General features: G+C 31.5%; 2 protein-coding genes across 4 annotated transcripts in view; one reads left to right on the forward strand and one right to left on the reverse strand.

Moving 5' to 3' along the window:
- Positions 1-14400, reverse strand: part of LOC143222120 (E3 ubiquitin-protein ligase CBL-like) — a 29211-nt gene extending 14811 nt beyond the window's left edge. The window contains exons 1-6 of one of the 3 annotated variants that reach the window (XM_076448117.1): positions 13805-14399; positions 8920-9066; positions 8161-8292; positions 7789-7926; positions 5292-5511; positions 4056-4217 (exon numbers count right to left, since the gene is read on the reverse strand). In XM_076448117.1, the coding sequence (XP_076304232.1) occupies positions 4056-4217; positions 5292-5511; positions 7789-7926; positions 8161-8292; positions 8920-9066; positions 13805-14352 (1347 nt within the window). In that variant the 5' untranslated portion in view covers positions 14353-14399. Of the gene's footprint in view, positions 1-4055; positions 4218-5291; positions 5512-7788; positions 7927-8160; positions 8293-8919; positions 9067-13804 lie in introns of all 3 variants that reach the window. The other 2 variants (XM_076448108.1, XM_076448126.1) reach the window with 2 other exon arrangements.
- The window catches only part of TBC1D23 (TBC1 domain family member 23), a 37736-nt gene continuing 37287 nt past the window's right edge, over positions 14394-14842 (forward strand). Inside the window, exon 1 of the mRNA XM_076448142.1 lies at positions 14394-14699. Within this exon, the coding sequence (XP_076304257.1) occupies positions 14662-14699 (38 nt within the window). The 5' untranslated portion in view covers positions 14394-14661. The remainder of the gene's footprint in view (positions 14700-14842) is intronic.

Consider the following 14842-nt stretch of genomic DNA (forward strand, 5'->3'; position numbering starts at 1 on the left):
ATTTTTCTTGTCGAAGTAATGTTCCCAAAAGGTAAAACAAAAAACATTTCTTATGTGAAAGTATTTATTTCCACCTCGAGTGCTTACTAAAACAGTTTCTCTGCCCTTGTTATCACATTCATAATTAAATTCACAAAATGGTCAGTATTTCACCAAATGTTTAACTTTGCAACTTTCCTTCTCCAGAGTAACCGACACTAACTTTTCTTCTCCATCGTAACCGACATTAACTTTTCTTCTCCATCGTAACCGACACTAACTTTTCTTCTCCATCGTAACCGACACTAACTATTCTTCTCCATCGTAACCGACACTAACTATTCTTCTCCATCGTAACCGACACTAACTTTTCTTCTCCATCGTAAATGACATCCTTTTCTCCTCTTAAAAATTGATATTCCGTTTTCAGTCTTGTAAATTTTTCTTCCTAGTAACTGAAATTCTCATCTTTACCCAGGAGCTACATCCTTTTCTTCCTACAAAAACATCATTTTCCCTTAACAGAAATTAACAGTTTCTCTACCCAGCAACAAATGATGTTTTTCTGTTCCTTCAACTGACATCATATTTTTCTCTAGAATTTTCCCTAAAAACTGAAATTATTTTCTCTACTTCCCCATAGCAACTGAAAACCCTAGTTCTAGAGAAAAACAACTTAAGAAAACTGAGAAATAAACAGGAAAGCAGTTTCTTTCTATTTTACTGAATTAAGTTAATAAATACCTAATTTTAGTGAATATATTAACAGCAAACACAGTAGACAATGTTATTTAATCATGAAAGAAAACCTGAACTATTAACATCGTTCAAGTCTTATCATGATGCTATCAGTACAATACAATCTTTCAATTTTTTGAGCCACAAAGGAAATGTGCCTTAGAGACATGTTTTTCAACAATAAATTACTTCAGGTTATATATTTTATTTTACTAATTTATTAAAATTAAGTATCCCTTCAAAACCTATGGTATCATCTAAGTTGTATGACAATACAGAACTTCTTGGTGTGTGTGAATTATGCTTATCTCTGCAATGTTTCTTTATATGGGACATGTACAGTTTTGTGAATAATGTACCACACACAACTCAGGCTAAAATGTATTCATCATACTGAGATACTGACCAATGTCTTTCCATGTTTAGTTGCCAAAACATTCAATAAAACTACTTTTCATTTCTTTACACAGTGCTTTTAAAGTACCATATGTACACAAAGTATCCAGAAAATTAACTTTTTAAGTTGCCTTACAAGCATGTCAATTAATTAGAATCTTACAGTGGCTAATTGATGTTAATATATTAATGTGTTTACTTTCTTTTGCTAGAACTGGACTACTAAAATTGGTTTCTAAACAATTTAACTGAATATATATTTCACTTCTTAATAAATCTAACTTTGTACATATTTTTAAAAATTATTTTCTGAATTAACTTTGTCAATCAGACAATGTGGTAATGATAAATACAAAACATTAGAAGACTTCAAATACCTCATGAACTGACAGGGTGAAACATATGGTTAGCTACAAAACAAAAAATGCTGTAAAAATAAGTTTGGTTTACTTTTTTAACACAATAACATTTATAGTGTTTGATTTCAAATCTTCAAACTATGCTTCAGAAACAATAGCTACCTTTCAAAAAATTAAACAGCTGTTTTATTCACATTCTGTTAGAAAACAACATTTGACCAGTGGTTAGAAAGTGGTTATTTTTCATTGAGAAAAATAAAGACACATCAATACATATTTTTTCATAATAACATGAAAACAAAGACAATATCCAAGCATAAATTAAATTGTAATTGTTTTTTCTCATGTTCAATACCACAAATCAAGAAACTTGCATTTTTTTTTTTTTTATCAAATTCTTTAACTTTCTGGATTACATAAAATTTAAGGCAAAATTCTTGACAAACATTATACATAAAATATTGTTAGTCAAATATTACGATAAAGATTTTAAATTTTGTGTCTCAGACCCCAGCCTATCATCTTTAACTGTACTTTCAGTTACAGTATTCATTGATTACCAGTTGATCCAATTAGGAGAACCATTTCAAAACAACTCACTTCAAAATAACTTGTGACCAATCAAAATATTCAAAAGGTAATTATAAAGTGTAAAACCAAAAACAAAAAAAATGAAATACAAAAGAATATTCACACAGTAACTCTTTTAGTTTGATTAAACAGCTGTGCAATGGATGTACAGTAAATTATCAGCACCTATTTTAAGATGATCCCAGGCAAAAAACAAAAATGGATCATCTTTAACATCACAGTCAATCCATGCAAGTTCTGAGTCAGTATTTTTTATTCGAAAGAAATGATGCAAGCCATGCAAATAACAATAATAATGTTTCAACAAATGCTTTTAAACTTGAAAATGTGTGTTATCTCCTTCAGCAAAACACAACAAAGGTTCATCAGTGTGATGCCATCTTCCCAAGAATGAAACTTGTTCTTCTACATGCACATGACAAATTCAGGCAACTAGTCTAAGTTCTTTATTTTTCCAAAAATCATTGTAACACTAACAAAACTGTACCAGTTCTACTTAACTAAGTCAGAATTGATAGAAAAGTTTATTTAACAGTTTTAAGTTTCATACACAGGGAATAAGACCAACTGAATGCTATATCTTATATACTCAAGTTTAAGCAACAAGTATTTCGACATTACATGAACACAATTGGATATTATCCTGAACAAGTTGAAGGTGGTTAAAAACCACAGTTATGAGAAAATAAGTTTATTTTCATTCTTTCTGTTGATTCACCACCACCAGGTAAATTATTTATAACACCTCATCTTTTAAGTGAATATTTTACTGAATTAACCAAACAAAATCGGAAAGAAAAAAATCCTATTTTATCTTACTTTTCAATTTCAGCTGTCTTCAAGTTACAGTTTATTGTATTGGATGTCTTTAAGTAATGGAATCAATTCTGTTTTAACCAACTCACTAGATAAAACAAAAGGAAAATGTGGCATGTAACACTGGCTCACCTGCAGCTTAAACTTCACTAAGATTTCCACCGAGTTAAAGTTCCCATCTTGTATGTATGAACCTTAAAACTGTTAGTCAAACTTTTGTTTTCAGCAACATTCTGCATAAAAATTTCAGTAATTTATCAAGTTTAAAGTTGTGAATTGCGACGAGTGGGCTTGTTGAACTGACACAAAACAGGTTTATTTACATCGTATGATTATTATTACAAACATTTTTAGTAAAAGAAGTGTTTTCACAAAACTGTGAGGACAACAAAAATGGAACTATATTATGTACATTTCCAAATTAAAAGAAAACGTTCATGTGTACTAAAGTCTTTAGAAAACTGCAGTATAAACAAGTGTACAATTTTTTTTTACTGTATTTTAAGTTTATTAATCAAAACAAGTAACAATTCTGAGATCAACATAGAAACAAAACTTTTGTATATTTTTTATTAGCACTTACTGAATTTTATATATTTTAAATAAGTTACCAACAAATCTGCATCTAACTACGTGTCGAAATCTTCACAAATCGTCACCACACCCACCAGAAAAAGGTTGAGTTTCAAATAATTTTACTTACGATAAAGTAACTTCTACAATCTCACTGGAATTCATACTCTACAATCCAAAATTTTAAACAAGGAAAAAACAGAAGTTACTATTGGAGAAAGGTTATTCATTACCCAAGCTCAGGTAAAGTTCTTATTTCCCAGTACCTGACCGGAAGCAATGTGACTACTTTTCAAACGAGGATAGTTTCGAAGTAACTTCCTTTTACTGATAAACTAAAAATTATAAATTACAAAATTTTAAAGAATTAACATGAAATCTATTTCAATACATTAGTTTCTGGTAACACGAATGAAATATTTGACCATATACACACACATTTATATATATATCTCTATACACACACATACACTTAAGATATAAATAGAGCCATTTATATTTCCCTAATTATGTTCAACAGGAACAAGCAACTGGAGCGCCTATATACAAACCCATTATCTTTCTTGCTGCTACAACTCAAGGCATGCAAAAGACATCGGTTACCTCAAGATTTTCATCATCGTCGTCGACCAGATGAGCAGAGTTAGAACCATGAGAATCTTCCTTCTTGATCATTCTTCCCATTGGATCAAACGGATCTACAACCACCTGTTCAGTCCCTTTGATTTCTGCTCGACAAAATGGACACCCTTGGCCTTCCGAATCCTTTCCCAAGAATAACAGAGATTAAGTTCTAAAAATCTATTTAATTTAAATAATTTAATAAATATTACTAATTGTAAATTACCGATGGTTCATTCCAGAAAAATTAGCCAATTTTGTGTTTGGGACACAAAAAGTTTTAAACTATGACCAAACAGCTGGATTAAATCTAAGTAAAAACATTACAGAAGTCATGCAAGACAAATATTCAATTATTTGGTGGTTTAGTATTAAAAAGAATCATTGCACAGGTAATATCAAACACAGCAAAGTTTACAGAATACTGGAGCTCAAAGGGTTTAAGAGGATCTCCAAGTGATATATTACAGATGCACTTCTGCAAAAACTTTTTGTTTCAAAAATAAAAAATAAAATTAACAGTAACAAATACATTTTTTTTTTTGTGCTTTTGAAGTTCATATGTAATTCTGTATTTTAGCCAAAAGAGTCCATACTTCTTTTAGTAGTTCATGGCATGCACATTTTACTGATGTCACAACAGTGCAAATTGCAATTTTAAGCACCTCTTATATGACATCATTTTAGTGTCTACTGACTGACTGACATACAGACAACACTTATTGTATGTTGTGCAAGTGGCAAAAATAGGTGACCCTGCCAGGTGGCCTTTAGGCCCCTTTCAAGGAAATAATTGTGTAAAGCCACAGATGCAATCACACCTAAATTAGTAAACATTTTGGGACACATAACAGGAAATCTTTAGGTTTAATAATGTTTAAACTCAACGACATGACCTTTGATCTGCAACCAATTGCAATAGGGTTAATAAATTTTTCAGCACACCCTCATAACTTTAAACTGTTCATGTTTAAATTTACAAGTAAAAATTGTTAATACAAAAAAGAGAGGAATATAGGTCATTAAAAAAGTACAAAAGTTCATTAAAAATTTAAGATTATATTTTCAGGCCTACAGTTGTTGACTTAAAACAATATACAAACTAGGCTCAAAACAGCAAGCATGCATAAGAGATTCATTTATTATGTGTCAGCTTTCCCTTTTCTACTGTTCTTGTGACTAATAACAATATTTTCAAAGAAAGTAAGTGAGATATACCTGCCATGATGTTAGACAAGGGGTACATAAAAGATGACCACACGGTTCAATACGAATGTCCTTGTCGTTTTCTGCACAAATTTTACACAACTGGAATGTTGATCCCATTTCACAATACAGTTCGTACTGCTCCTGAGTTACTTTGATGTGGTCTTCAGGAGTGGCCTGCACTGCCCAACTGAGGTCTGGATTTGTGTTCCTCCCATCAGGATACAGGTAACTTGGAGATAAAAAGTTTAGTTGCAAACACACAAGTCTGCAAACACACATATCTATTAACTCGTGACATGGTGTCACGACAAGTAAGAAGTGCGTCACAATTCAATCCATTTCATGGATGGAGCAAATCATACATGACTAATAAACTCTTTAATAAATCTCATTTAAAAATCTTCAAGTAAACATAGTTGTGTAAATTTTCCTTTCATACAAATCAGTCAATATTTCAAAACTAAAACACTGACTTTAAGAAGATCACGAAATAGTGTCATTATGGCAACTATATACTTCCACAAAAGTAACACACGTAGAGAAAAAACAAGGATATTGTAAGAAATAATGTATATCCATTTTTCTTATAGTATCTGCTCATGATGATACACCAAGTTACTAATCAGCAAGTGGGAGTCCTTCACGAGACACAGTATGTGCTTGTTTTTCAACCCCATCCCCTCATGTATAGAAGTGCCATAACTTCCTTCCAGGTGGAAGTGGTCTTCCTGAAGACATAAACTGACCTCTTCCCTATAGAAATGCCATAACTTCCTTCCAGGTACGAGTGGTCTTCCTGAAGACATAAAATGACCTCTTCCCTATAGAAATGCCATAACTTCCTTCCAGGTACGAGTGGTCTCCCTGAAAACATAAACTGACCTTTCCCTATTAGCTGAGTGATTTTGAATAGCACGGATCGTGAAAGATGGATGGATTATCAACCACTGCTTTATCCACAGTGTGGTTAGTTGGCAAAGAAAATTTTATCTTGGAACTTCAATCTGGTCATTACTAGATAATTCTTATATACATATAATGTTGGCACTTATTCTTGCTGCATTTAGTGTGCCATAAAATACACAAATAGGCCATCTTCTCTTCTTTCCACAAACCAAATGTATGATGTACCTCCACTTCCTCTTTTGTTTCATTGCAGTAATGTATTATTTCGAGTTTTTGTGTAGAATTATTCAGTACTGGCACATTGTGCACAGATGATAATAAAGCTAATATTTCACTTGGTTTTGGGGTCACATGAAACTTGGGGAAGATCACAACCTAAAGTAAAAAATGAAATCCCAGTTGGACACCCTTTCTATTATTATTGGAAGAATTTTCCTTTTTTTCTGCCACAGTGTACCAACTACTGTCAGTTGTTCAGAGAGCTGAGTTTGCTAGAAATAACGAAGTAACCAATTAAAAGAAAAACATTATATCTATTCACACAAGCTCACACCAACACAATTACCAGTTGGGGTCACACGAAACTCCACCACCCTTGAAGAATGTAAAGAAATGAGACGAAGAGCAGACACACTGTCCAATGCGAGGTCTCGGGACACACTTCAAAAAGTTCAGAAGAGAAACTACCTAACTGCATAAGTTTGCAGAAAATTGATTTTAAATTTCAGGGAGGTCACAGTGACCCCATACTGGCATTTTACAGTTAAGATTCTCCTTAGAATCAAAGGAATTTGACAAACTACTGTAAAAATTGTTTACAGAAAACCTAATCATCAGTAAAACATTCCCGAACAATGCTCCCCACGTCCACAAACTTCTTGACTGAAATTAATCTGCAACAGGAAGAAACTGAGTGCCATGTTTATGTTATCTTGGAATACTCTGTCACATAAAGGAGCCACATGTTTCACACTCTATCACATAGATGTTTTACTTATGTAACTTCTACAAACACAATGTATATTATTTGTTCAGAGGAATAACATTATGATTCCAAGTACGGAAGAATTTCCTCATGAAGATTAAGATTTCTTAATGTAATTTCTTTTGAGAAAAGAAGCATAATTTTGGGAATCAATAGGATAAAGCCTTTGATTTCTTTACACTGAATTTTAAAAGACAAAAAGATATAAGAACACAAAATTGAGACATATTTAAACATGTGGGGTCCAATTAATCTACATTTTTAATTAGGTGGTTATAGTTGAGGATAGTACCTTACAAGCATTTAAGAGGGAAAAACAATAATTTCTTCAAACACAAAGAACTTATTTCATTTTCAGCTAGATTTTGTTTTTAGGGAAGGTGTGAAAAAAAGGACACCAAGGACCAAACGGTCCATTGTTATTTGCATGTTATGGTACATTATATGTTTAACTAGCATCATAGCTTGAGCCACATTTTTAAATTTCGATGGCAGAATTTATCACGTTTTTCGATATCTATTTGTTTACAATTATCCTACCACTGGGTTTTCCTTTTGTGACATCATAAGTACGTTACCTATTGAACAAATATGCAGAAAGAAACCCAAACTTACAAGCCTTCTCTGTATCCATCCAGGAGTGCTTGACATAATGATTTGTTCTGAGGAATAGTCTGAAGAATCGTACCATCTGCAGTAACATACCCGATGGCCCATTGGCCAAGCCTGGTACAACTAAGCCTAAACACATAGCTAAAAGAAAGATATAAAAAACTGAAATAGGGACTGTATCCATTCCTTATAAATTGAAAAACAACAATAAAAAACTAAATAAATTATTTGATTTTAATTTCTAAATAGAATATAAAATAAAGCAAATATTGCACATACCTAATACCATGTTTATAATAACACCCATGACAAAAGGATCAGATGTAATCAATTTCACAGGATAATTGAATTTCTAATCATTAATTACATTCATACCTTCCTGGTTTATTGATGTATTTTTGAAGCCTTGCTTTGACTTCATCATATGTAAGAAATGCAACATAACCATGATGTGTCACGGCAAGAATCTGCCAGTTCTGGAGGAGAGACGACCAGGGTTGAAATAACCTTAGTGAAAAGGGATAAAAGAATTAAAGGCACACATTAATTAAAATTCATTAAAACATGACAGTGCCAAAATAAAAAGCCTTTGTGGTGATAATGCAAAATGCACAATAACATGGAAGATAGCTGTGTTAATACTTTTGGAACATAATGTTACCATACAGACTAGAAAACTAGTTTTGTGGCGAGTTTGAAGAAAGGAAAAGAAAACGCAAAACAGAATCCAAAGTTGGTAAATGTGTGCGTTTTCTTATAGCAAAGCCACATCAGGCTATCTGCTATGTCCACTGAGGGGGAATCGAACCCCTGATTTTAAATTTAGTAAATTAAACTTTTCTGTATTGTGTTCTTAATACAGAAATATTCTTCCGTGGCCTGTAAGAATCATTATCAAAAATATGTAACTATATTCACTATTTTATATCGTTTTAAGTGGAAACGTTCCATTTGTTCGATATCATGTTGGGCTTATGGTCCTACGTCTCACAAAAGACAATAGAACCAAAACTTCAACCAAACTTTGAATAACCTAACAGAAAATAATCTAAACTGAAAACTTTTATTTAAAGAACATCTAAAATTTTTTTCATCTCAGTGAAAGTACCATTTGCAACATAAATGTGCTCATACCTTGTAAAAACGTCAAATTCAAAATTGGATATGAAGTCGTTACAAGTTAAATCGATAGTAGACTTGAGTGCCATAGCCTCCAAACCAGAGCTGATTGGGTGAACTTGATGAAGGGATTGTCTAAATATCTTCCACGGAACAATAGTCCTGAAAAAATAATTTTTTTATCAGATGGCATTTTTGTTTTATATAACTCAGAAGTATATTCATATTTATTCATAAAAGCAGTTTCATTATTACCCCAAATCATACCTTACAAAATCAAAAAATGGAAAATACATAAAATGTGCCAACATTTCACCACTATACCTGATGTTCTACTTTAACAATCCAAAATATTAATAAATGAGGGTTCAAACCTCCACCCTCACAAACCTAGAGGATATTCTAATCAATTAAGTTACCTTATCTCATTTTTTTAAATAAGTTTCACTTCTTGTTTTAATGCTAATGAACTATTTGAATTCCAAATAACACTAAGTGGTTTTTCATAACAGAATAGTCATTGTAAATACCTAAAAGAACCAAGTAAAGCGAGTCATTTTCTATGTAAAACACGTGAATTTAAAAGTAATTAGTAAAATTACATGCAATACATATGATGCCTTTGTATAAACCCTTGGAAAAACTTGTATATTATTATGGACTATGCAAACTCAAGCAATGTTGTATATAAATCAATGAGAAAAATATAACACTGCTGGTAATTGTATATGTTAAACACAAACCTACTAGGCTGAGAAACATGAGTTTTAAGGTATACACTTGCAGAACAGATTGTTCATGTAGTTGTCAAATTTAAACTTAAAAGTTGGATTTCATTAAATATTATTTAGTTATAAATACCAAATATAATGTTTGTTTAAAATAATTTCTGTAAAAGACTTAGGTTACTAAGTATTTTTAACCATCTTTTGTTAGAATTCCAAGGATGGGTGACTTAATTAATAGATTACATCATTTACAAAACAAAACAAAAAACAATCTTAATTACATGAATTCATGTCACAAAATTAATGATCAAATAATCCAAATATTGTCATATGACTTCTGATTATTTTTAATTAATCCAAATTAAGTGATATTAGGATTTCTGAATGTTAATTATTCTTACTATCCAAATCTAATTCGAAAATAACCAGTTCAATGTGATCAGTTCATAGGCCTGATGGTTAAGTAGCAAATTTCACAAATTACATTTCTCCACTTAAGTTCAAATACATTTTATACCAAATTTTGATAGTCTGGAAACTAATACCATGGAATATTACTTTTACTGAATCATTCTCCAGTACTAGTGAGGGGGTTGATGAGGCTGCACATAAGAACCCTCTCATTAGTACCAGAGAATGATTCGGTAAAAGTAATTCTTGCATAATGTACATTTTAAAGATTCATAATGAAATATCAAATATCCAGAAATGTTTAAATGAACTGAACTCTGGCATGAGGATATTCTGGCTACAGTATCTTTGTTAACAAAGAGGAAAATCCACATCCGACAGATTTCCACAATGAAAAAGATGAAAGATTTCCATCTTTCACTTGACCAACCTGCCCTCACACACACAAAAGCTCAGAAACTGACAGAGAGCTTGGAAACGAGGTTTAATGTCTTTATTTCCACAATTAACCATATTGTAATTATGACAAACTACTCTTGCTTCATACTGGAATCTTTGCTACTGCAGCTTTCACACAATAAAACTAACAGCATAGTGATTCATATCATTAAAAAACCTTTCAAAGACATCTCATAATTGATTGTACAACCTTAAAATGCAGAAACCACTGAACCTGTGGCTCAGTTCACATGTTTATCACCACTAAAGTTGTTTTCATGGTACTGAGAGATACTACAGTATCATGGGTTGCAACATTTCTCAATATTGTTTTATTCATTCACTTGATATAAAGAAATAAGAATATGTGGATCATTAAGTTTTCTGAAAATAAGATAATGTTAGACTGATTTTTAACTGGTAACTTCTTACGTGCAGCCTCATCAACCCCCTCATTAGTACCAGAGAATGATTTGGTAAAAGTAATTCTTGCATAATGTATATTTTAAAGATTCATAATGAAAGATCAAATATCCAAAAAAAATTGTATCTTATTTCAGGTGAACAGCAATTCCTCTTTCGTTGGTCACAATTATAAAGCACATTTCATCTTTATTATGTTGTGTTATGTGAAACTTTCAAAGTCCCTTATTTCACTGCACACTTTAAATAAAAGCCTTTCAGCTATTGTTTAAACTTCAAGTTTTTCTGTTGTGTTTGAGGAAAGATTAAAAATATTTTATTGCAAATATTCCTGATTAAGAGAATTTATAGATTATACGAAGAGGATACCATTCTGTTTGTAAATCAAAGTTTTGCAATGACGTGTTAATCATAACTGTTCTATTTCACTAAAGTCAATTTATCAAGAGATATGGCTGAATTACACAAGTTCTGATGAAAACAAAGAGTTCACACAAAGTTTTTAAAAAAATTAACAGTTTTACTGATCAATGAAAAGTTAGGTTTTTTTCAGAAGTCTCTACTCAAGTTTTTGTAATAACCAGGGTTAAAAATAACAATCCATAATTACCAACTGATTTATTTCTTTTTCAAAGTTCAGTATATTAATTATTATATATTTATTAAATATATATTCATAAATATTTAACCTACTAATGTAGTCCAACATATATTCAAAAAATTTAAATTAGTAAAACATGTTCTGTGGGTTTTTCAGGAGTTGTGAACCATTTCTTTACATGAGTTACACACTAATACAACAAAAAGTACACACAACCACATAGGAAATACATACACTGAGATAACTGACTAGTTTACCAGTCATCCACAACTAGTTCAGTCTTTCCCAGTGGTGATTAGTATAGGTTTAGGTTATATTGACGTAAATTTTGAAGATGGTGATACTTCACATTGTCATGTAAGTAATATGCAGACCCATCAATATGTACTATAAAGAGCTTTTGAAACAAAAACAGGTTAGCTAGGTAATAATATAATAAAAACAAAAAACATTCTATCTGGAATGCAATATGGTTAAAATTTGAAAGCAACAAGGCTGTTGGACAATAAGGGATCCCTTGGTTGTTAATGGTAATACCATTCATTTCAACAAACATTCATCTTTCTGTATATGGCCTCAATCCCCAGGTTCTCATCAAGGCCAAGATCAAAATCTCCCAGTCATCAGTATATCATGTCTGAACATCTTGTTGCAAAAATAAAGTTCCCTCACTTCCAAATCACTTACTCTAAATCTTAAATCTATGTCCCTCTGTCTTACTACTACTGTTTTTTACATTTATGATTTTGAAAATTTTAAATCGTATCCATTCAAATGATTTTTTCTCAAGAGAAAATAATTTTAAGAACCTTAACTTGTTTCAAACAAGTCTTCATTCTAGTAGCCATCCTTTAAATACTTTCAAACAACTCAATATCCTCTTTTAAAATAAGAAATCCAAGACTAAACACAATACTCCCAATGAGGCCTAATAAAAAATGTGTATAAAAAACATCCTTTGACTTATCTTAAGTATTACTGAAGATATATCCCTAAAACTGCTGTTTGCAACATTGCATATTTACAAATAATTAAATTGAGTTTAATTTTTAAAACTAAATTCACTTAACTGTTTCTTAACACATAAATTTAAGTAAGAATTGTTTTTAAATCATATCATAAAACATTTCCAACTGAAAGAGTGCACTTCATTTAAGAATCACCAACTCGTATAACTGTAGTAGTTACAAAGTCACCTCTTGTGAAATCAAATACCATCTTACTGTGCATATCCATGAACATACTGAAATTTCCTACAGTACTGAATCACTACTACTTGCACATACACTTAAACTACAGGATGCAAACTCCAATAAACAGACTTCAAAGTTTTAGCTATGGACCATACAGATTCGGAACTTCAAATTAAAGTCTAGTTATTAAACAAATTCCCTTAAACCTCTAAGGAATCTTCATTTTGCTTTGTGGTCGAGCTGATATGTTATAATTTGACAAAATATAAAATTATTGGATTTGAATAACCTCTACATGTTTCAACTGACTATCAGGTCATCCCGAGGAGAACAATAAACTTCCTTTCCTTGTCCTCCACTCTTCTTGTTATGTCTCTCACATGTAAGGGTAATGGTCCTTACCCACTTTATTAGTTTACAGTTTTAATTGGTTTTCTCTGCTATAAAACTAGCACTAGTGTCAGTAGTGTGGATTAACTGGCCCCATGTAATGTTATTTTTAAGACATTAGAAATTTTATTGTGACTGCATCTTGACACGAGTGTCATAGTTTAAGATTACCTGGCAAAGTGATAATTTGATACTGATCACTGACATTTTCTTAACATTGTTCCAATAAGAAGGTCACATTGTGCAAAAGATAAATTTAAGATACAATTTGTTTAAATTGTTTTAATCAATTATTCATTACCTAATTGAACATGTGGTGTATATCTACTAGCACAACATTTTTTACTGTGGAATCCACTGATGTGCAAATTTTAAATTCATTATTGAAAAATGACCAAAACCCCCTTTATGAAGGACCAAACTGCAGGTTATGCTACCTAGCCTTACTCCAAACTGAAAGAAAATGTACATAAACTGGCAAAGTTAATTATTTTAATTTCAATCTCTATACAGTTTGCACTGATTTAATATTTAGTATGAAGAATTTTTACTTAAAGTTTTATTTGATTACTTAAATGTTTTAATCATTATTTTTATATTTAAACAATACGGCATAAACTACTAGTCTTCCCACTTATTAACTACTGAACTTAGTAGTTACTACGACTACGAGCTAAGTCTGTATCACAAAAAAATGTCTAATTTCAAAATCATACCTTTCTCCAAAGCAGCTTTTCCAAAATTCTGCTGCATCACTTTTTGTTATTCTAAAGGTATCACCAGCAAAATTTCCATTCGGATAAATTGCTTTTAGCTCGGATAACATGTGACTAAAAACCAAACTTAATTTTGTCATGTTTCTTCTGTAGTGCGAAGTTTCATCAAACATTTTTTCTTTTCCTTCTTTAAATAACTTTATAGCCTGTTTACATTTCCGATTCAAATTTTCAATAAAAATCCTGAAATACTCATTGTCATTTAACACGTGCATGCGATCTTCATGCTTTCCATAGATTAGTCTTAAATGCTGGTATGTGTCAGGAACAATATCTAAAATGAAAGGAGGGCTGTTTTTTAAGTTCATCTTCGGATGTTGACACAGTTTAACAACTTTGTCCATTAATTTCCATGTTTTCTCAATAGTTCTTCTATCTATCACAAATTTAGGCGGTGCCATAGCTTCTGAAAACGCCCCGTGAAGCCGACTAAAAAGTGAAGAAATATTCATCGTCTGTAAGTTCCTCGATCTGTTATTCACCGCCATTTTACCATTCGGATAACTAACTAGCTACTTGCCAACTTATGTGGGAGGTGACAGGAAGCCCATCATGCCTTGAGAGAAACCCAATCATTTCCGGAATTTAAAATATTAAGATTTAACTTGTTTTATTTTTAGTTACACTAAATCTTTAATAAAATATTATTAAAAATAGTTTCCAATGCAACTATAATAAAATTAATAAATTATTTGCTCGTAAAAAATATGAAACTTGTCTTCTGTTATCATTAGACTTAGTCCTAGACTAAATATTATTAATCAGGCTAAATTGGACATAGGCCGAGTTCGCCCATAATGGCGACAACTGCAGACGTGAGTGATGAAACAATTTGGTAAGCAAATTTTAGTTGGTGTTAAGAAAAGAAAGTGTCCAGCAAAAATAAGAGGGGGTTCATATTTTAATCCAGATACTATAGTGCTTATTTAAAAATATCCATTTTTTTTTGTCGTTTATAAAGAGGATATGGTGGTTGAG

This window comes from Tachypleus tridentatus, chromosome 1, assembly GCF_004210375.1.
Source record: "Tachypleus tridentatus isolate NWPU-2018 chromosome 1, ASM421037v1, whole genome shotgun sequence".
Taxonomy (NCBI): Eukaryota; Metazoa; Arthropoda; class Merostomata; order Xiphosura; family Limulidae; genus Tachypleus; species Tachypleus tridentatus.